At 39.5% G+C, this 24,067-nt stretch overlaps 1 protein-coding gene and 1 long non-coding RNA gene across 17 annotated transcripts in view; one reads left to right on the forward strand and one right to left on the reverse strand.

Annotated features, from left to right (window-relative positions):
- Positions 1 to 24,067, reverse strand: part of dnm2a (dynamin 2a) — a 54,155-nt gene that overhangs the window by 5,708 nt on the left and 24,380 nt on the right. For 3 of the 16 annotated variants that reach the window (XM_053228256.1, XM_053228254.1, XM_053228255.1), the window contains 12 exons: positions 22,304 to 22,390; positions 21,579 to 21,649; positions 20,350 to 20,388; positions 20,116 to 20,164; positions 16,974 to 17,006; positions 9,168 to 9,278; positions 5,850 to 5,959; positions 5,643 to 5,754; positions 4,021 to 4,185; positions 1,987 to 2,210; positions 1,655 to 1,891; positions 431 to 691 (listed from right to left, as the gene is read on the reverse strand). In XM_053228256.1, coding sequence (XP_053084231.1) covers positions 622 to 691; positions 1,655 to 1,891; positions 1,987 to 2,210; positions 4,021 to 4,185; positions 5,643 to 5,754; positions 5,850 to 5,959; positions 9,168 to 9,278; positions 16,974 to 17,006; positions 20,116 to 20,164; positions 20,350 to 20,388; positions 21,579 to 21,649; positions 22,304 to 22,390 — 1,308 coding nt within the window. In that variant the 3' untranslated portion in view covers positions 431 to 621. Of the gene's footprint in view, positions 1 to 430; positions 692 to 1,642; positions 1,892 to 1,986; positions 2,211 to 4,020; positions 4,186 to 5,642; positions 5,755 to 5,849; positions 5,960 to 9,166; positions 16,644 to 16,973; positions 17,007 to 17,211; positions 17,224 to 20,115; positions 20,165 to 20,349; positions 20,389 to 21,578; positions 21,650 to 22,303; positions 22,391 to 24,067 lie in introns of those variants that run through there. The other 13 variants (XM_026946037.3, XM_026946036.3, XM_053228265.1 and 10 more) reach the window with 10 other exon arrangements.
- LOC113546270 (uncharacterized) lies at positions 6,848 to 9,549 on the forward strand. Its single transcript, XR_003404699.3, has 3 exons — positions 6,848 to 7,139; positions 8,033 to 8,237; positions 9,187 to 9,549. It is a non-coding gene; the product is annotated as an uncharacterized LOC113546270 (long non-coding RNA).

The raw sequence follows: 24,067 nt of genomic DNA on the forward strand, positions 1-24,067 counted from the left end.
AGTGATTCGAGATTTAAACTACGCATTGCTAAGTGGATTTTAAAGGCTGGGAGGATGAGGGAAGAATAACGAGAGTGACAGCATTTTCTTTTCTTTTCGGTTAGTCGAGATGGGTATAAAAAAAAACAACAATATTATATATACTATAAACGGGAAAAAATGGTCTCGGCTAGTTCCTAGGGAGCGGACGCTGTTTTACATTCAGAGAAAAAAAACAAAAAAAAAAAAACATCACCCAAAATGAATCTCATCGACGCATTGGTTAAAGCAGTGCCCCCTGGAGGCCAACCAAGCAAATAATGAAGGAGGAAAAAAAAAGGTACAGAAGTGGTTTGACTAATTGTACTAATAGTACAGCCTGCATATGGAATTTCAATCTTGTGCCTAAAGGAGGAAATTAGCAGCGTTTTGTATCAGAGAACAGTCTGAATGAACTAAACAGGTGGATATTTATTGGTCAGGCTGGATGTACAGACACAAATCCCCAAATCCGCAGTGTTCTAACCCTGCAGCCTCCTCCCCCGCTCTCTATTTCACTCTATATCTCTTTGTTGGCCCATATTCGCAGATGTGTGTGTGTGTGTGTGTGTGTGTGTGTGTGTGTGTGTGTGTAGTGAAGGCCTAGTCTAGAAGGGAGGGCTCAGCAGGGCGGATTATGGTGGGCCGGGTGGGAGCACCAGGAGGTCTTCGGCTGCAGGGAGAGAAGAGTGAGAGAGGATGAGAAGAGACATTCCACCAACAGAGAGAGAGAGAGAGAGAGAGAGAGAGAGAGAGAGAGAGAGATGATGAAGGTGGAAGAGAAAGAGGACATGAAAGATCAAGAAGGAAAGTGAGACTGTTCCATTCTGAAGGCAGCTGATTTAGCCCTCGCTTCATCTCTACCTAAAGACAGCGATGGCTTACTAGCCGAACTGAGCCTCTGCTGCTACTCAGCGCTGTATAGCTGCATTGCATTCTGGGACTCTGAGTCCAGCATTTGCACCAACATCCCCACTGAATTTCTCACTGCTGGAATTTGGTGACAAGCTCTTGCTTTTTTATTTTTAGGAACTAACAGCTAAACCTGAGTGCGAGCCCTTTATGTCTGAGATCGCTGAAAAAGTTTCTTTCCCCCTGTGACATCAGCACGGCACACAACCGCTAACTTCACACAGGAATAACAAAACACCGCACCATCCAACAAATTAGACCATTAACACATCACAAATATTTCAATATAAACACATTAAATGTGTTTCAGGGTGGAGGTACTGTTTAAGTATCTATACTCCTACTTTTTCCTTTCTCTATACACGCACGTTGTCAAGGTTACCCGCGAAGCTGCGTGTTTTAGTCTGACCACAATAAAGAGCTGCTTGTAGAACAGGACAGCTTTTATCTTTCACAAATACCACGCAGTATTTGAGCTGCCCTCCGACTGGAAAGCAAGACAGAGAGAATGCAAAGGCAGTGGTAAAAAGTGAAAGTAAAGAACAAGAAAGAAAGAGAGAGAGAGAGAGACTGAAAGGCGAGCCATGATGTTACAGAGTGCTTATCCTGCGGAGTGTCAGATTACGAGAGTCATGAGAAAATCCCACAGTGATGTCAGAGTACATCAACGAACATGAAAAAAAAAAACCATCAGTAGTGTTAAATAACTCACACACATGTTTACCTGGGCACCCCGGGGGGCACGCGTGCCGGGCGAGAGGGCACCTGAGGCGGTGCACTGAACGGGTCCTGGCTGCTGTTGCCGAAGGCATTGATGGGCTGTCCCGGTCTGGATGGGATGGGCGGAGCACCAAAAGCAGGGGAGGGGTTTAGAGGAGGTGGTCCCGGGGTGGAGCCTCTCACCGCTGGAGGCCTGTTAGGGGGCGGGGCCACGGAGGCTGGTCTTCGCTGAGGAGTGGGGCTGTGAATGACAGAGAGAGGTGTGTCAAATGGATAGCTGTGTAAATTAAGCAAGCGGCAGTAAAAAAAATGGATGTTAAACAAGACAACACTGACCTGGCCTCCTGGATCCAGGTGTCATTAACGGGCGGAGGCACAGGCACGGAGATGGTGGAGGTGCTGATGTCACCGATGATGCTGAGCGCCTCCTTGAGGGCATGGTACATCCGCAGCATCTCGTCCCTCCTCTGAGCCTGATCGGCCGACTCCTCCATCAGACTGTTCTGATCACCTGAAGAGTAAAGGTAGGCCAGCAGCTCCGAGTGGATGAAGTCCTTCGCCTGAGTAGAAAGAGAGAAGAAAGAGTTGAGTGTGCAAGGTGCAACTAAAGTTACTAAAGCTGGTTTCCATGTGTTCAGTCTGCTCTACGTACTCAATTCTGGAAAAAATTAACAGTAAGGCAGCAGATTGGGCACAAAATGGTGTCACTTTCAAAAGAGTGAAGGGAGCGTATTAATTTATTCCTCCAGCTTTCTCAGAGAAAACTACTAAACCAGACGCACGTCCTAGTGAAGGAGAGGAGAAGGCGCTGGACCCTGAGTGTAAATAATAATAGGCCTACATCTTACTTAAAGTACCTTTCATAACACCCAAGGACACTATACAAAAAATGTAAGTTGTCCTACAAACCATTACACTTAAAAAAAAAAAATAAAAATAAAAATAAAAAATTAGAAATTGTAAAAAGGTTTAAAACCACATTGTTATAATCATCCAACATCTGGAACAACAAGAAATGGTTTTACTTTTCATTCATTAAAACCAACAGGACAGAAATTTTAGCCCATGAACTTACTTAAAGTAACAGGACCTTTGACCCAGGAACTTACTTTGGACTGGGAACTTTAGACCAGGAACACTGACCCAGGAACTTACTTAAGACCAGGAACTTTAGCCCAAGAACCATATTTAAGAGCAGGACCTTACTTTAGCCCAGGTACTTACTTAAGACCAGGAACTTTTGTGCAAGAACTTACTTAAGACTGGGAACTTGCTTTAGATCAGGAATGTTTTGTTTCCTCTTTATCTCAGGAACTTCCTTAAGACCATGGACCAACTGCCTAGCAACCACCTGGGATACCATAGCTACTGTCTAGCAACCACCTGGGATACCATAGCTACTGTCTAGCAACCACCTGGGATACCATACCAACTGCTTAGCAACCACCTGTGATACCATAGTATGACCCTAGCAACACTCTATCAACCACCTGTGATACCATAGTATGACCCTAGCAACACTCTATCAACCACCTGTGATACCATAGCTACTGTCTAGCAACATACTAGCAATCTTTGGCACTGCATATTTACTTCAGGAAATGTGAATCGAGTTTTAACACTTTTTTAATAACACTTTCCTTTTAGCAGTTCAAGGCTGTAATCTCTTTGTTCAAAACTTGTTTAGACTATTGCTATAATACCAGAGAGATTAAACACATTAAAGTAGGATGTTTCTTTAAAATGAGAATAAACTAAAAATTAGACATGGACCTACAGTATCCAGAAATCCTCAGTTTTTTCTCTGAAGGTATTAAAGCCATAATGTTGCTGTGAAGTATCTGTGTATAGCAACTGATCAACACATATTTGTTTAAATATTTCAATACAGTTGTGCAGTTGTAGATCAGTTGTGCGTGTGGATGCATTGTTCTACTGAGTGTTTGTTTCCATCCAAAATGACTAAACTCATTTACATTGCATCCAATTTCACCAAGTCACACTGACTATAAATTAAAATGACTCTACTGATATGTGTAGAATGGTGATGCCTACATTAGTTTCGGTTTCTCCATCTCTTTGTTTCTCTTACAGTCGAAGATAAGATGTTGAAGGGCTTTTGGGAAACAAACTCCTTGATGTCTCTCAAACACACCACAATAAAACCAGAAAAAATCAGATGAAGGTTAATGTTAAGTGTTCACTGAGAGGGCAGGGATTTAGAAATGAGCAAGCTCACATTTTTCCACGTGAGTGTCATTCTGAAAGCCCACCCACTCAAACCGAAACCGAACCACGGCATGATCTGGCTTCTCACGCTCAGACACACACACACACACACACACACAGGCACGGTGAGTGCTGACATACGTTGTTGATCATGAGGTGCATGATGGTCTTAGGCATCAGGTCTCTGATGGTCTTGTTGACGATGCCGATGTAGGAATCCACCAGGTTACGGATTGTTTCCACCTGCCTCTCCAGCTGAGGGTCCATGGAGAAGGTGTCTACTGGAGCTCCATCATCTGCCTCTGCCTATACACATACACACACACACACACACACACACACACACACACACAGCCTCATTTATCAAGCTGGCTACAAACAGGTTCGCCGGAACATTTACACAAGAAATGTGTCATGAGTTCAGGAAAATCCAGTTAGTCGGAAAAACCTTAGCTTCCTACAATTCGCTTCTAAGTTTATTTACATATGCCAATTTACATATAAGGAGACTTACTAACGTAAACCTCGAATGATGGAATCAAATTGCGTGTTCACACATGAATCACTTATTACTTCAATTACACACACACACACACACACACTCGAACACTTTGTGAAACTCAGTCATTTAATACTAATGACTTTAAGGAAATCAAATCAAATTAGCCATTCAATGAGGACAAAAGTAATGGTGCCCTACAAAAGGAGGACGAGTTTGTGTGTTTTTTTTTGTAGCTGACGAGCTGCAATGGCTGAGCTGCATTATTGGACGATTTATCACATGCTGCGCTGAGGAGGGGCTCTTTCTCCGAGTTTGGTGGGCATCATTAAATGTAAAGTAACACAATTTACAACTGATTGGATCTCTTCCAACTTGAGTATGTAGAAAATCAACATTAATGAAATTTTTTTCATTTGTTTTGGCCTACAAAAATATTGACAAGCAACTTCATACTAAACGATTGATAACTGAGGCCTGATAAATACATACTTTAGGACAGAACCGTGCTGGTCTCAAGGTCTTTCCATTAATTTTTCCTTTATATACATTAATGTATTTATGAAATCCGCTATTATTTTCCAATAGGGCTGGGAAAGGTGACGATATAATATTGTTATCATGATAAACTGTCACAGAATTACAGTGATATGTTTTTATAACTTTTTTAATATCAATTACAAACTGATTAGAAACAGCTGATTTGATGTTAATAACTATACCGAATTTTAGAACAAATTTTAAGCTTTTTATAATATTCCCCTTACTGATCAGTGTTAAATTATTAAATTTTCTAGACATATAATAAATATATATATAAAAAATGTAGTATTATTGTTTTGCTGGCAATTTGTTAGCAAACTTGTATATCATACATACATTATATCATGTATATCATGTATACATAAATACAGCTCTATTATTATTATTTTTTTTTTTTGCAATATTTCCCAACCCTATTTTCCAAGTCAGCTGTATTTTTTTTTTTTTTTTTTTAATTTGTGTTCATGCTGTTTGGCTGTTTATACAAACCTTGGCTCTGTTTTTAGCAATGTGAAAGCCTAACAGCTGTAAATTAAAACCGCAGTGCAGAAAATGAAGTGCAGCAGCGTTCTTGTTTCAAGCAGCTCACAAGCAGGAGTCTGATGAGATCAACTGAACGTTCAAGGGATGTTGCATTAGTACTACAACAACGCATCCTACTTAAGAAGATGACGTTCCGCGGTCAGCGTGTGGGTAAAGAGCCACTTCCTGTGTGACGTACCTGATCTTTCTCAGGGTACACGCCCGCTCGGAGGAAGGAGGCCTTCCAGCTGTCCACATCCTCCTGAGAATCGCAGGCCAGCTCGATCTGCCGCAGGTCTTTATAAACGTTCCTGTGTGAGCGCATAAACACACACAGAACATAAACACACAGTAACACACACACACAGGGCCAAACAGAGGCACGATGGGCTGAGCCACATCAGACCTTTGCTCCGTGTTAAAGATGGCGAAGGTGTGTTTGGTGGACATGAAGCCTTTCTCCACATCTCTGAGCTTCAGGTTGTCCAGAGGAAGCATGTATTTCTTCTCCTTTTCCTGTGACACACAGACACAAAGAGAAAAAAGAGAAAGAGAGAGAGAGAGAGAGGTTATAAAATGAAAACCATTGGCATTATCACAGTGCTGTATCTGCTCAGCATGACATTGCAACATACAGCCAAAGTGCAGCAGAGCAAACACACTCAGCTGCTCTGTTTACACACACGTACACACTTTCATCAATCTTAACTCATTCTCCGGAGAACTTCAGGAACGCTCTACAGCCCTATAGGTGGCTCTAAAGCCAAATAAACTCGTTTAACATATTCACGATTATTGGAATTACTAGGAATTACATGGTTCTGTGGTAAAACCAAGACAATGTTTTAAATGCCTTTTACTGGAACAGCCACAAACTATATGTGAGTTTCACACCACAAATATGGCTTTAAAACTTTTTTTTTTTAAGATCGATTTATCAATCGATTTAATGGATTATTAAAGTGTACGCATCCTTAACCTTAGCTCACATTTATGTTTGTGATGTAGGTGAATAAACAGGGCAAAGAATCTGTTGCCCCAAAGCAGGGTTAATAACGGACCACCACAGTGGCAGAAAGATAGCCGAGAGGGTTGGGGGCGAGTGACACTGAGCTAGAGAGAGAGAGAGAGAGAGAGAGAGAGAGAGAGAGAGAGAGAGAGAGAGTGTGTGTGTGTGAGTGTGTGTGTGTACTAGAGAAGTTTTGGGGGAGGCGGAGGGGGCGGGGGTGCCAGCTTTCTGGTGAGCAGAAGCATCTGGAAACATTTATACACGGACTAACAGAGAGAGAGAGAGAGAGAGAGAGAGAGAGAGAGAGAGAGAGAGAGAGAGGAACAAAGCTATCCCAACAGTTACATCACTCCAAAAGAACACAGACCCCCCCTCCCTTTTCCCCAGTAACCCAGTACGATTTCCTGCAAATTCCAAAGTCAGATCCCGACTGGAACGTCTCAGCCCGCCTGCCACGTCACTCCGCTCCCACCGCGTACCGTCACACCACACGCTGCCGTTTTCTCTTCACAACCGAGAGCCACACGGCAGGACACTGCACTCTGCTGTGGATTTTTACTAAAACTGTATCCTGGTGGTGTGTGTCTATAGAAATGCCTGGGAGTGAGATACGCACACACACACTCTCTCTCTCACACACACTCACACACGCACACACACACATGCACACTCCTCTGGACTGAACTGGTGAGTGTTTTATTTTAGAGCTGCAACATTGGAGCAGAAAGTTTTTATCTTTTCAAAGGTTTGTGCTGTGAAAGTAGTTAAAGTGCTAGTTTCTGTGCACACACTCTGAAGATTTAAACAGATATAATATTTAAACTGATACTAACAGATTCTGGAAGATTCCTTTTGTTCTAATTCTGATTCTGAAAATGATTCTGATTCATTTGATTCTGATGATTCATTTCTTATCATGTTGATTCTAATTTACTTGATTCTGATTTATTTCTATTACATTAATTCTGGTTATGTTGATTCTGTTTCCACTGGTAACAATTCCTTTGATTCTGATTCAGTTCTGGTCACATTGTTTCTGTTGATTCTGATTCTGTTGGTTCTGAATCCATTGATTTGGATTCATCTGATTCTAATTCTGTTGATTCTGGTTTTGCTGAATGTAAATTCCTTTGATACTCATTCAGTTGATTCAGATTCCTTGGATACTGATTCTGTTGAATCTGGTTATGTTCATTCTGATTAATCTAATTCCATTGATTCTGATTCTGTTAATACTGATTCCTTTTATTCGGAGTCTGTTCATTCCGATTCCTTTGATAATGATTCTGTTGATTTTGGTTACACTGATTCAGTTGACTCTGATTCAGTTGACTCTGATTCAGTTGACTCTGATTCAGTTGACTGATTTGAATCCGAATTCATGTATAACCATTCAATTAGAAATCTGGTGTGTAAATAATATGAAAATGAACTGATAATGTTTTGTGAAAAGAGGATGTGCATTCGTGTGTGTGTAGCTTTATCATATCATAGCTGAGTTGATGTTTACTCTCTCTCTCTCTCTCTCTCTCTCTCTCTCTCTCTCTCTCTCTCTCTCTCTCTCTCCCTCCCTCCCCCAGGCCGTGTGTCCAGGGCAGTGACCTGCAGCTCGACTAGCTGATTTGCCCCCTCCGTTAATGCCTCCCTCCCCCCCGCCTGCCCAGTGTTCAGACTACCTGTTCATTACGCTGCAGCTGAACAGTAGTCCGCACATTGGTTAGGCTGGGCCGGGACACACACACGTCAGAAAAGACGAAGCTATAACTTTTTAGCTTTGGGATGCAGGTATGAGTCAGACATTAATATTACAGCAGGTCTTGTACATCAGTTTAATGCTCTATTCCTAATTTTAATCAAATTCAACAAGCATGTAGTGGTAAACAATAAAGCTTGATTTTTCCCCTAAACTTGAACGCCTATTCACGTGAAATAAATTTAAAAAAAAAATCACTTAGTGTTACTACTAGTATGCAAAACGCAAACCATAAGTAATTTCCACACATGGCAGTAATACAATGCAAGAGCTGCGAGAAGTCATTCATTTTCAATAAAAGTCGTCAGTTAATTATGATGGGGGCGGAGTCTTCACTTGAAAAGTGAAGTGGGCGGGGCCTGGTAATGTGATCAAGTTAACAGATTTTAAATGTATGCAAATGAGATGTGTGGAGATTCACAAAAAGGTAGTTCAAAAGTAAACACTCTGGTTTACTCTCCACTACATAGCGGAAAGGAGATTAAAGGAGCCGTGTGTAAATTTTAAAGTCCACCGCTGCCTACGAGTCAAACTGCAATCTGAATGAGAACATTCACCTTCAGTTTTTAACGTTATCTTCACCCCTGCTAACCCCTCACCCTAGACTTCATAAGGAAACACTGCCACTCTGCTGTAACTGAGCTCATTTCAGACAAAAATTCAAACTAAATCCTACAATAAATAATTTAATAAATAGAAGCAAGCAAAATCTGATGCATCACAGTAAACGAATCCCACAAGCCGAGTCTCAAAAATGTCCAAATAAACACAGAGTTAAAAAATGATGTTACTGATTTACAGCAGGTTTATGGTCCAATGTGACGATCTATACAAGGTGATACAAAATGAGAAAAAAAACCCTCAAACATAAGAACTATGGCTAACTCTTAATTACAGATTGCCAGCAGGACTGAATATTTTTATTTAGCTTTAATCATTTTCGACTCTGAGTGTTCTCTCACCTCTTCATCCTTGTACCAGGAGAGGGACTCGGCGGTCAGGACGAACCAGTACTCCTTGGATCCTCCCTTCATGAAGCTGATGTTGATGGTGAGCCAGCCTTTGCGGATCACCTGTGCAGAGGGACGGGAGGGAAAACGTCACAGGGCAGCGGAGACATTCGACTTTACCAAAACACACACAGACACAGACACACAGACACACACACATGTCTCAGGCTGAGAGCAGCTGTGTGTGAAAACACTCACAGTGAACACCTGCTCACACTTACCTGCACAGGAACATGGGTTCGAACAGGAACGACAATCTGTACTGCGTGATTTGCAAAATTGTTATTTAAAATGACTATTTATTATTTTTATTAAAATTGTTCATGAAAGTTGATGCATTGTTTGTTTTTTATTTGTATTCCTGACATGATATTTTTCCATTTTCAACTATTATGATAAAGACTGGGCTTAATTGGTTTTTATTTTTGTAATTTTTTTTTATTTAAATTACAGCTGTCAGAACAAATTTCACTCTTTGAATACTAATTAAAATGTCATATCATCTAAATTTTTTAAGGCAAAAAAAAAGGTAAAACACTAAGCTTCGTTTCTGTTTTTTTTTTGTTTGTTTGTTTGTTTTTTGCTTGTTTTAAGTAACGGCTATTGGGACAACTTTCACCTTTTTAATCCTTTTCAGAATTTTATAATATCGATGTTACATATTTTACAATTGAGCCTTACACATATTGTTCAGTTATCTATAATTCGCTTTTCTTGTTAAATATAAAAAACAAATAAAGTATGTGTGTGAAATGAGATGGCAGATGTAAGTAGCTCAGCTCAAACAGCCATTTACTGATGGCACAATTTTTGTGCTGAATCTCACACACACAAAAGGTTTAATATCATTATACATTACATTACACCCTATGTAGTGAGCTTATATAGTGAATAGGATTTGAGATTTGGCCTAAAAAAGTCTTTTTTTGCAAAGAGTTGAGCTGAATTGAGGAAGGCAGAACTGGGGTCATCGAAGAAATGTTAAATTAAACTGAATATCAGCAACATTACTCTGTTAAATAAATAAATAAAATATGAAACATTAAAATTTAGGATAATAATAATAATTTTTACTTCATCTTTAACGTGATGAAATTGCAACCTATACTGTATCTAGTGCTAATGCTAACTTTATATATTATAACATTATAGACTCATTACTATTCAAACAGTAGATTATTATTAGAAGTACAATGCAATTGTATTTTGTGTATCAGTGCAGAATTTTGCTCGTGAGAACTGCAATCCATCTTTTTTTCACCTACAGACAAAGCGCATCACTGAATGGCACGTCGGTAAATAAATAATGACCACATTAATTAAAGATTCCTTTAAATAACGTCTCAGGGAAATCATCTTGTGATCACGTGACCGTTGAGGTAGGAGCTGAATTAAAAGTGCACACGCTGGTGAAAAGAATCAGAAAGCCTGGTGAAGGTTTCATCCTAAACAATGAAGGAAGGTTAAAAAATAATAAATAAATAAACACAAACAACATGCAAAAAGGCTGGTTATCGGTTTGTGTGTGCGGGTCTGTGGCATCCACACTGAGTGGAAGGCTAGAGGAGCGAAGGTCAGGGGTCGGCGGGGGCCTGTTAAGATTAAAGTGGCGAGTAAAAGCTAGCTAAATCACAAAGGTTAGAGGTTAGTGACGTAAACTGCTACTGCCCTAGAAATTAAAAAAAAAAAATTAAGGACAGAAATAGGCATTAGAGCAATGCTAGAATAGAAAGAGAGACAGAGGGAGAGAGAGAGGGGGAGGAAGAGGGAAAGAGAGAGAGAGAGAGAGAGAGAGAGAGAGGGGGGGAAAGAGGAGGGTGAGAGTTACTAAAGATCGAGTAAATAAAGTGGTGAACAGGGAGAGGAGGAGAGATAGTGATCTCAGTCTTCGTTACTGCTGTGAGTTACAAGCGGAGAACAGGACCAAAAAAGAAAAAAAAAAAAAAAAGATCACAACATCAAGTTTCTACATTTCAAATGTTCCAAAACCTGTTCATTAAAAAATGTCCAATTTCAAATGTATTAAATTTAGGTGCTGATGTAGACCACCACCTCTCCCCTCCACCTCCCTGTCATCCTGTGCTCTTTAGAAAAACGTGGGTGCCAAAACAAACGAGCAGCAGGCAGCAGGCAGCAGGACAGGACTCGAACAGAGAAATCTCGTATTCCTCGTTTGCCTTGGTGAGGAAACTCTCACAAACCCTCCAAAAATACAGGAACAGGAACAGTAGCAGACAAAAGAGAAAAGGAGAATGAAGAGAGTGTGTCGAAACACTGCGGGAGAGAGTTTATATATATATATATATAAAAAAAACTTCCTGTTTCAGCACAAAAACACCGTTTCGCTTTCCAGTTTTCAGCACAGCGCTAATTCACTGAGCCGCAGTCAGAAATGAGGAGCAACAAACTACAATTCGAGTTTCAAGCTTCTGTACTTTCCTCGAGTTTTTATTTACCTTCAAGTTACTGTACAAAAGCGAGCACATTTTTCAAAAATCACAATGACTGAAAAGGAATAAATTCAGTCTAAACTATAAATAATAAATTAACAAGATAACTTTATCCCAAACCGTTTCAAGCAATTAATTCAAATTTATAACTAAAAAAAATGATCACTCCCTTTTATTAATTTGTAAAATTCTACATTTTACAGCTGTTTTAGAGAAAAAAAAATTTTTGTTCATGAATTCTATAATTCATTTCTTTTATAGATTCCTTAAATCTATAAAAGTCCTGATCTCTATCACTACAAATATGTAATTATTCTCATTCTAATGCATTTATCAAAGCTATTAGCATGTGGGCTAGTTTATACTAACAACGCTATTAGCATGTGGGCTAGTTTATACTAACAACGCTATTAGCATGTGAGGTAGTTTATACTGCCAAATATATTAGCATGTGAGCTAGTTTATACTGTCAAAGCTATTAGCATGTGAGCTAGTTTATACTAACAACGCTATTAGCATGTGGGCTAGTTTGTACTGTCAAAGCTATTAGCATGTGGGCTAGTTTGTACTGTCAAAGCTATTAGCATGTGAGCTAGTTTGTACTGTCGACTATGTTAGCATGTGAGCTAGTTTCTACTGTCAAGGCTATTAGCATGTGAGCTAGTTTATACTGTCAAAGCTATTAGCATGTGGGCTAGTTTGTACTGTCAAAGCTATTAGCATGTGAGCTAGTTTGTACTGTCAAAGCTATTAGCATGTGGGCTAGTTTGTACTGTCAAAGCTATTAGCATGTGAGCTAGTTTGTACTGTCGACTATGTTAGCATGTGAGCTAGTTTCTACTGTCAAGGCTATTAGCATGTGAGCTAGTTTATACTGTCAAATATGTTAGCATGCGAGCTAGTTTATACTGTCAAATATATTAGCATGTGAGCTAGTTTATACTGTCAAATATATTAGCATGTGAACTAGTTTATACTAACAACGCTATTAGCATGTGAGCTAGTTTATACTGTCAAAGCTATTAGCATGTGAGCTAGTTTATACTAACAACGCTATTAGCATGTGAGCTAGTTTATACTGTCAAAGCTATTAGCATGTGAGCTACTTTATACTAACAACGCTATTAGCATGTGGGCTAGTTTGTACTGTCAAAGCTATTAGCATGTGAGCTAGTTTACACTAACAACGCTATCAGCATGTGAGCTAGTTTATACTGTCAAAGCTATTAGCATGTGAGCTAGTTTATACTAACAACGCTATTAGCATGTGAGCTAGTTTATACTGTCAAAGCTATTAGCATGTGAGCTACTTTATACTAACAACGCTATTAGCATGTGGGCTAGTTTGTACTGTCAAAGCTATTAGCATGCGAGCTAGTTTCTACTGTCAAAGCTATTAGCATGTGAGCTAGTTTATACTGTCAAAGCTATTAGCATGTGAGCTAGTTTATACTGTCAAAGATATTAGCATGTGAGCTAGTTTCTACTGTCAAAGATATTAGCATGTGAGCTAGTTTCTACTGTCAAAGATATTAGCTGTCACTATTTGATGCTTCCTCAGTTTCTTGGTGAAAGACACTAATTTACTGTCAACAACAAAAATCTTTGTGTGATGTGATTCTTTTGAGAATAAATATAAGAATGTTCTACTTTAACAGACTACTTATTTATTTATTTATTTATTTATTTTTGTTAAGTAATATTAAGCAACATTAAGTATTTGTACTTGTACTTGACTGAGGGATCTTTATATACACACACACACACACACACACACACACACACACACACAGCTGAATATGTATGTTACAGGAGTCTAAACCTGTAAGCAAACAATTTTGATGATGGTGAAACAATCACATGAATTAAATCAGATTTTTGTTTAATCTGTCTAGTTAAGAAATTAAAAGCGAGCCCAGAGACCATCAATTCACCTACATTAATTAAGAAAAAGAGTGATCTTTAGTGAGCTGGAATTAGTTTTGATTATATATTGATCATTGTTAATGTGTTCATATTATACTGACACCAAAAATAATGATTTTTTTTTTTAAATCAAATAATTAAAAGAATTAAATCTAAAAAAAATAAAGCAGTTAGGAGTATAGAGCAGGGCTGCACAATCACTGAGCACAGTGAAATGCTCTCAGTGAGTTAAACACTATCGACTAAGACACCGACGAGCTTAAAATAAGTTAGCTTAATAGCCAAAATGAAATATTAGTGTTTAATAATCAAAAAAGTCCCAATTGCAAGAGAGAGATAAAGAGATTTCTCTAAATAAATTCATTCAGCTACAGCTTGCCAGATTATCATCACTGATAGCACGCAATGAGGATTTGAAATTCAGGATCAAGTCAATAAATAAATAGCATTCAGACTCAGTTAGTCTAATTTATTCATGTTTGTATTTAGCGCTTAATTAGATTAACACTCATTTAATTTCTTAATCTGATCCAGACGCTTGTACATACAAAGAGAAACAGGCTTATAATGTACAAGCTGAGAGAAAAGCCTGGTTTCTCTTGACTTAAAATGATAAACTGAGATGCAACAAATCCATTTATACCACAGTGCTGTTGAATTCTGGATTCTGATTGGTCGAAAGGTGTCGATTAATTTTCTAGAACAGCAGCTCTGACAGTAGTGCAGCTACAAATCACAGGTTTATATCAATGCGCTCGTTTATATAACGCTTTACCGTTTCTGGCGTACGGTCCACATTAACTGATGAAAAACAATAAGGATATAATCGTTTAACTTTCCATTTAACATTTATGGAAGGAGTCTCCAATGTCAGTGCTGTGTAACAGTCAGAGGTAAAGCTGTAACTTTACGCTTTCCAACATCTTCAGGACAGAAGAGTTTACGCTTTGTGCTTTCTCAGTAACATGACAAGCTGCGTTTTTTTCCTTCTTATTAACTTCTAGTGAGAGAGAGAGAGAAAAAAAGAGAGGCTGGTGAGTGAACGGCTGTTAATAACATATAACGTAATAACGTAAGTGAGAACTTGTTTCATGGATGTGCCACATTAAATGTAACTATAAAAGGATAAAAAGTACGATGATAAAGAAAATTTAATCGACTGCAAATTGCTGTGGTATAAGAGGAATAAAACACTTTGGGATGTGCTTTAATTGGAAAATAATCAACTCTGTGTTATCACATCACCCTGATGTTAATTATTTTCCTAAAACAGCACATGGTTTATTCTTTACCTAGCTGCTTTCTGTACTGAGCAAAAGTGTTGTGATAATTGTGTGATTTTAGTTAGAGACAGGAAACATCAGAGAGACACACGCGCTCGCTCACACACACACGCGCACACGCGCGCACACACGCACACACACACACACACACACACACACACATACATACACAAGTGAATGGCACACACATGATTTGTGAGTGAGGTTCAGCCCCGGCTCCTTATTGGTTGTTTTTGTCCCTCCGACCCCGCCCCTTCCCTCCCACAGCCCATTCCTCCACAAGGCAAACTCGGCGCCCCCTAGAGGAGATGCCAGCACTCAGCCAGACTGCAGGACAACCGAGGCATCACTTTTATTACCACGAATTAATGCAGGCTACCACTAAAGGAGTACTTCAGCAGTTTTCAACCACCGTATCTGTAGTGCATGTGTGATTTTACTACCACAGATGAGAATTTCAAATTGTTTCTCTGTACTGAGGAAAAAAAAACAAAACAATAAAATCCTCTTTACACTAAACTCACTCACAATGGAAGTCTGAGGGCAGATAATGGGGCGTCAATGAAAATGCAGATTTTTGTAGAAAGCTTGTACCGTCTCTTCAGTCAGAGGTGTGTAGAAGTCGTCCTTCCATACTTTTTCAGGGGGAAGGATTTTCTGTACTTGTAGTGCGGCTCTGGTGGCGCATGAATACCATAAAAGCTTTAAAAAGTGTCAAGTAACCAGCACTACTTTTTTTGGAAAGTTGGATAAAATGCCACAAATACAGCTTTGGTCAGACTTTCACTCATCTGAACACTTTTATTGTTTGTTTGTAAGAAGTGTGGTTTTGAATTTGTGTTATACTGTATAACTATGTATTTTAGATATGTCTTGACAGAATTCAGCATCTGCCCTTAAGCTTGATTTATGCGTCCTGGATTAGACAAAAGGAAGCATTTTGGAAAGTTTTCTCTCTGAAGCCGAAATGTCCGAACTGCCAGCCCACCTTCGCAGCAATTGGCTGGCAGAGATGTGTTAGAATTAATCAATTTCATCAACAATTTAGTTTAGATAAATGCTACATTGTTTAATTTTACTAACAATCTAATCTAATCTAATCTAACGTGTGCTTTATAACTGAGAAACGAATGTAGAAAATAGAACATTATTCTGTCAACAAAGTAGTTTAACGACATTTTTCTCTTTCAAATCAGTGCAGTGGAGCTGTTTTCACTTTTAAAGGTAAACTTCACCTTGAACGACTTCCATATTGTCTTTATAATCAATGGCATCCAAGATTCATTATAACGAAATTTTGAGTTGACTTCTTTAGTTTTAACGTCTCATCGATTTTACTTTGGTCCCCAGTTTCCTACATTACCCACAATGCTGTTCAACTCCCTGCTGATAATGGTGCACTGGGATTTAGCCCTTGTTTCATCTTTATGGTAAGTGATGCAGTGGCACTTTAGTCTTTTAGTCTTTCCAGCTCTCTGATTTCTTCATCTGTACACTCGGCTCAAACAGATCAGCTTCCAAAGCATCAACTTTCTTATTAATACCGAAGTCAAGATCACTGTGCTGGTCATGTTGTAGATCGCTGACTAGCCAAGCCAAATCTCTGCCATAACTTAACAACCGTTAAGATCAGATTTCAATTATACAAAAGCCTAGAAATATAAATGCTCTGGGCTTTCTGAAGTTCATGTCCAGCGGCTCTGAGGTGATGTTCTGATGAGGCATAAACCATGGTTTTGGAGTAGACAGGTTCTCTGTTCGTTTCCTCACTGCAGAGAAACATTGAAATTCATGTTCGTGGTAATCACACATTCACTATACACGCTGTGGATATGGATTAGGATAAAAAGTGCTGGAGTGCTCCTTTAAATTATAACAAATATATCAATATGACATTGTTAGTAGCGTTTGCATTAACGTGTTTAATTACATGTTCAAATTACTTGTGTGTTAGAGAAGTGGTGCTTAATTGTAGCGTAACGAGACTTGGAGCAGAATTAGGGCCATTACCGATTACTGGTAACAGCGATGAAAAAAAAACTAGCAGCCAGTGCGATTCCTCCCGGGTTCCACCATTTAAAGTGTGAGAACTGGAATACCTTTTCTGGTGTTCCCTCTATGAGTCCGCTTAGCTGCGGGGTAGAACAAAACAATTTCTTCGGTTAAAACCAGAATCTAAATGATACACCGAGCGGCTTGTTCCAAACAAATTAAACAAAACGAATAGAAATACGTGGACGCCACTGGTTGGAAAACGGTCGTAGCCTCAGTTCTCCTGATTGGCTGAGCCCTGGTGACCCCCTGACCGGGCAAAGTTGGTTTGTGTGGGGTACTTACCAGTATTTCACCCTGCAGTGATGGGGGTGAGGTTAGGACAAGGGGGAAAATCAAGTCAGAGGACAAGCAAAAAGCGAGGGAAAGACATGTACAACATCCCAGGACAATAGGAAGACACGAAGAGAGGAAAAAAGGGAAAAGGAATAGAAGGAAACAGACAAAGAGACAGCAAGAGACCAAGATATATATATAAAGAGAGAGAGAGACAGAGAGACAGAGAGAGAGAGAGAGAGAGAGAGAGCAACAGAACACAAGTACATGCAATTAGATTCACTTGCAATATGAAAAATCTTGCATGTATCATAAATGCTGCTTCATTGTCACAGTTGCAATCCATGCGTAATTTAAATTACTCTACAAAAAGGAAAAAGAAGAAAAAGCTTGAGTTAATTGAGGCATAACAGGTTGTAAATGAGAATAATGAGAACAATACTGATCACTTCTTGGCATGTTGGGTTTGGTAGCTGTGCAAATTCATGCCTGATGAGCATCACATGCTAAATTAGTGTATCGAAGGCGTAAGGGAAGGTGTGTGTGTGTGTGTGTGGGGGGGGGGGGGGGGGGGGGGTGCAGTGGCGAAGGGAGCGCTCGCCTGATTCAATCACTCTCCGATTGCTCCTTGCTGTAATATTGTGGCTGAAACTTTAAAAGTTTAATCGTGGAAACATTTCGTGTAGCATAAACATGATAAAACCAGCGAGTGGGCACTGCAGGGGAGACGATGCACACTCGGGCCTGGCTGGAACTTCATGAGTATAGGGAAAGGGAAACAGGGGAAGGGTTTGGGTACTCTACAGTCTGAGAAATAAAGGATTCTTCAAAGGTTCTTTGGATAGTTAATAGGGATTAGATTCCTAGAGAGGCTCAACACAGACTTATAGACTGACTATATAGTCTAAGGGTTTCCTCCCTAAAGGGATGGAAGTCAAAGAAGCACGTAGGATACTAGGTGAAACCTTTTTTCCTTAAAACTGTATGGGTTTTATTCCATGGCTCAAATTGGCACCTGAAAACAGGAGCTATGCTTTTCCATTATTGGTCACCAGCCCAGTACCAAAGATTCCAGTTGATTTTTATTACCTGCTTAAGACTAGTACCAACAGGAACCAGTGGTACTCTGGGGTAGAGCTAGTAGCATTGTTCATATGTCCCACCAAAGCAACCAATAATCTTTAACTTTTTATTTGTGTCTTTAATTCTCAACTTGCACAAATGTTTAATTTCTTATAACCTGCACAAAGGGTCTCTTAAGGGTCCTTTGGACACTTAGAGGTTCATAGCTTTCTAAAGTATTTCCACTCAGAACCCCTTCTGAAAAGAACCTTTAGAGGATTTCCCCCAAAAGGACAAACTGAGTGACCTTTCAGGTGCTAGATAGAGTCAATCCCTGTGAGTGTTTGGGCTTTATTCCACTGCACAACAAAACAAAAACTTGTTTGTTTTTCACTATTGGACACCAGTCCAGTACCAAAGGTTCCAGTTGGTCTTTTGTGTCTGCTCAAGTCTAGTACCAACAGGAACCAATGGAACCAACAGAGCACTGTTCGTTGCTACTGTATTTGTGACAGCGACATTTTTCATTTAATTCCTCAAAAACCACACACTCTTACAAAAAGGGTTTCTTGATGGTTCTTTGGACAGGTTCTCGGATTTCTAAAGTGGTTCTCTGAAAGGGAAACCCTTGTTTAAGCAGCTCTACACAGAACTTTTTTAAGTTCCCCAAAAGAACAACCTGAGAACATCTTAAGAGTCTATGAGCTTTATTCAAGATTTTTGGCACCAGAAAACAGGACCTGTGCTTTTTCCACTGGCCACCAATCCAGTACCAAAAATTCAGTTGGTTCTTAATATCTGTTCAAGGTTGGTACTAAGAGGAACCAGTGGTACCAATGGTGCAGGACTAGTAGCACTGGTTCATTGCTGTTGTATTTGTGAAGGTAACCCAACACTGTTATATTCTAATTATCATTTCATTTCTCAAAAAATGCACAAAAAGGTTTTCTGCAAGGGTTCTTTGGATAGTTAATGGATCTTTTCACTTAGTGGAACCCTCTCTGAAAGTGTAAGGTGCTAGAGGTAAAGTATTTTAACCTCTTTTTAGAGTGGATGGGCTTTATTCAATATGTTTGGCACCAGAAAACAGGAACTGTGCTTTTGCCATTGGCCACTAGTTCAGTACCACTGTACCAAAACTTTTGGCACCAGAAAACAGAAAGATTGTAGTAGCAAAGATTCCATTTGGTTTTTGGTACCTGCTCAAAACTAGTACCAGCAGGATCTAATAGTACTAGGGGCAGGGATAATACCATAGTTCTTTGTTCCACTAAAGCAACATGAAGTTGTATAAATGTTTAATTTCACAATTGTCTTTAATAGCTAAGGGTTCTTTGTTTCCAACAGTGGTTCTACTTGGAACCCTTTCTGAAACCCTCTGTTGTTTTTTTTCTCACAAAGAAAAATATAGCCATCAAAATGTCCAGGAAAATGTATAATTGACAATATTTCTCTGACAAAATGTAAAAACTATACTAAATTTTTTTCCCTGGTCAATAATTTTGTTGCAAGTGATATGAGCTGGTCCACCAAACGACCAATAAGAGAGAAAAACATTAAGGCAGACTTAACAATTGCCACATCATGCAAACGCTTTGGTGTTAAATGAAAATTAACCTGAACTTCAAGTTCCATTAGTTCCTGTTTGTGCATGCTTTTTTTTGTATGTATGTGTGTGTGCAGTGGAAATCACCCCAAGTAAACAGGAGTCTTATATGTAGCATTCAGCGTTGCAGGAAGATATGCAGGTGAGGGTACACTTTATTTGTGGAAGGCAGAGGTGATAAGTGGATGAAAAAAAAATAAGAAGAAAAAGAAAAGCATGGGTGAGCGCTGTGTAGCAGGACGTACCTGGTTTGGAATGGGCCTTTTCTTGTTCGCATGTGTCCTCTGTTGTGCACTGGATGGAGAAAAATAAAGAGAGCCGAAGATAGAAAAGAAGGAAAGAACAAAACGATTAATCTGACATACACATTACTACTCTAGACTCTGTACTGCACTAATAAAACCAAACTCATTTACAGAGCTAAACCTGCACTGCTGGACTTTTAGTTTGGGAAAAAGCCGAACCTGTCGCTGTCGTACCTGGGAAGGGTACCGTCATCCAGCCTCCGGTGGTCTAGACTGAAATGTGACGTCACGAGAACCGTTAACAGGGCTGGCATGAGCGCTAACGCTAGCACACGCACTCGGGGCATGCGCACAACGAACCACGTCACACGCCAAACTAAACCAGGAAGCCTTTTTCCACTGTACATGCTATGAGCACCCGTTTTAATGACGCTGTGAGAAGCAACTGAAAACCATGCAACGTTGGGACAAACCGCGTTCACCAACATGTTAGCTGACATTCAACAACTTACTCAACAAATTACTTCTTGCTTTGTCCTAGCAACATCATGCTAAAATTTGACTATATCCATGCAAAATCACAGAGAACATTTTTGGCATTTTCTACTAGAATAAATCTAAAATGGAGTAAAAGAAAACTTAACCCAGAAACAGCTAGCTGCTAATCCTAAATAAAACCACAGCAAGCACCACGACCCAGTTTGCTAATGAGGTCATGCTAGCAGTTCCTTCTAATCCACCATCAGTCACGATAGATCACCTACAGATCACCGATAGTATATTGTGCATTTATCAGCGACAGCCGTCTTGCATAGAGCTTCGCAGAACCTTCCAGGCCAAACTCATGGATTTGAATTGACTTTAAATCGTCACCTTTGTCTCAGTGCTTTGCTGGATGTTTCCAACAATTAGGCTTAACAGAAGTATTGATGGTGCAATCATTTATGTTTACATCATCTACAATATACAGAAATGAAAGCCCGAAGTGGTTTTCTAAAAATAAAGCAAGAAATCTACTGTTTTCCTTGATCTAAGGCCAGGGTCTGGAGCGTAACAATCTCACTGGTCCTTCATGCTGCCGTGTGGAAGTATATTTCCAAGCAGTGTTTTTTTTTTTTTTTTTTTTTTTGTACTGTTTCTGTGGGGATATAAACTTTTGAAAAAGTTCAAGGGGGAGCTTCTTGGAGTAAAATATAATCACTGCATTGAACAAAAAGTCTGTGCATTTCCCGGCATCCTGACTTTACTTTATGCAGGAGAGTTTGTTTGAAATAGTTATACCACCATTTTTACATTCGTCTCAGTTGGTATACACACTGCAGTGAGCAGTTTAGTTCAGGTTTAAGGTGAAGTCAAGACTACAGGGATTAGTACCAACCTCCAGCACACACACACGTGACCGAAAAAGACCAAGGCCTGTAGAGCACACACTAATAAACACACAGGCGACAGTGTATACCTACTTGGCAAATCCAATGAAGTCCTCGTGGTTGGTGTTGATGTAAGACAACTCGATGTCGATCAGCAACAGAACCTGAAGACAGAGATCCATACTGACTCGAGACAGCAAACAGATATTCAAATGAACAAGAGCTGAGGCTGATTTGTACAGGAGTAGGGGTGGGCATGGGGATTCTTTGAGGACAGTGACTCTTTGGGGACAGTACTTTGGAAGATGGTGCTTTTGGGGAGCGTGCTTTGAGGACAGTCCTTTGAGGGACAATTCTTTAGGGGACCGTGCTTTGAGAGACAGACCTTTGAGGGATGATACTTTGGGGGACAGTCCTTTAAGGGATGTTCCTTTGGGGTACAGTCCTTTAAGGAGATGGTAGTTTGGGGGATATTCCTTTAAGGGATGGTCTTTTGGGAGACAGTCAATTAAGAGACGGTCCTTTGGGGTATTGTCCTTTAAGGAGACGGCAGTTTGGGGGACAGTCATTTAAGAGACAGTCTATTTTAAATATCAGTTTAAAATCTGTGTTACGTGTTTTTTAAATGTTCTTATTTAAGAGAAAGCCACTGCCAAATGGCACCATGGCAAAACCCTGAAATTTGATTTAATGCTATTTCTTCAGTAAAAAAAAAATAATTCAGGTGTAAATACGTCCTGGTGTAAAATGTGTGTGAAACAGTTGTGCGTGTGTGTAAGCGGGGTGTGTGTGTGTGTGTGTGTGTTTGCGCGTGTCACCTGGTCCTTTGTCTTCCCCTCTCGCTCTCGGACATATGTAGTGACAATTCTCTCCGTCTCCTCTCTCAGGCGGGGGTATGAGTTCAGCTGCAGACAAAAACACCATAACACTGCAGAATACAGTGTTTACTGTATACACACAAATACACTCCTCTCTCTCTCTCTCTCTCTCTCTCTCTCTCTCTCTCACACACACACACTCAAACACACACTCACATACACATGCAGTGATTGAGCGTGGAAGCTGCTCACACCCAAAACCAAGCATCAGCATGATCTAGTTCACAGAAAGGTCAGACCAAAGAGGACGCACTTGCTTTCGGCTGAGACTGCAATCAGCAAGCGCACACACACCCGCACACACGCGCACACACATGCGCACACACGCGCACACACACACGCGCACACACATGGAGCAAATCAGTGAGCAAAGCTTTCACCATCAGCAAGGTACGATCGGCTTGAACAAATCGTGTATTTAATTCATAAATCTGTATTAGAGCTGCACAATTCATCACACTTAAATCATGATTGCGATATTTGGCTTGCAATTTTTTTAAACTGCGATTTTAGTAAACTTCTCTCAAGTTAGCCAACTGGCCAATGTTTTTTGATTGTTTTTCTTTTTTTATTGGTAGCTCAAAGCACTGTACAGATAAGTAATAAAAAAATATAATACAATAAAATGCACAGAGATAAAATATAAATATGAAATGAAAATATAAATACATAAAATGAGCATAGGAATATAAAAACTAATATAGAATAAAATGTAAAGTGAATTAAAAAAAATCTAAGTCTAAAATCTATTCAGAAAAATCTTTTGAAATGAAAACAATAAAATATCTTCATTAAAATGATGACAAAGATAAAATAACTGCATACTTCAGTATACTATGCTGGTTTATTAATAAATAATTAAACAAATTTCTTTATTTATGGCGAGTCTCATCCTGATTCAGATTTTTTTAAATGAATGCAAAATACAGTACAAGGGTAATGGATGATGTAAAACGATAAAGTGCAATAATACTTGATTTGCTCCTACATTGATTAAGTAACTACTCATAATTTTGTAAATGAGCAAAGGTTGAAAAAAAAAAAAACACAAAAAAGGATATGATTTAAGTTATTTTGTGCAGCCCTAATATAAACTCCCGCTAATTAAAACTACACTACAGCTACAGAATCGAGTGTGCCCAAAATGTTTAATCTTAACAAAAAGACTTATGTTTAAAAAAAAAAAAAAACTAAATTGTGACATGAGCAAACATAAGTCTATATTTGAGATGCTGAACATCACAAATATAGTTTTCCAAAGCTGAGAGTGATGGCTGTGGTTAAGTGGTGTTAGTCTAGAGAGAGAGAGAGAGAGGGAGAGGGAGAGAGAGAGAAATGGATGTTCTTGCTACTTTAATGCAAAAAGGTACAAACCCAAGAGTGAAAAAAATATATGCATGTTCATGACGCTGTTCCTCCCACTTCCACAAGGGGGCAGATGGCCCTCATTCCTCCACCACCACAGCTAAACAAGTGGCATGCTGGGATTATTATTGACTTTGTTTACAGTGCTTTTATGAATCTAGATTGTTCCTGGTATCATTTTAACTCTCTTTAACCATCAAGTTCCCGTGTTGCTCCTTGCTTTAGGTTAAAGACTGTCGGCGCATCAAAAACAGAGATAACCCGAGATGTTTGTAATTCCCTCAGGACCATGAGGGACGCCTCGTTTTGGTGTTTGTGCATGCTCTTCTCTTTACAGGT

The sequence above is a fragment of the Pangasianodon hypophthalmus genome, chromosome 23, assembly GCF_027358585.1.
Source record: "Pangasianodon hypophthalmus isolate fPanHyp1 chromosome 23, fPanHyp1.pri, whole genome shotgun sequence".
Taxonomy (NCBI): Eukaryota; Metazoa; Chordata; class Actinopteri; order Siluriformes; family Pangasiidae; genus Pangasianodon; species Pangasianodon hypophthalmus.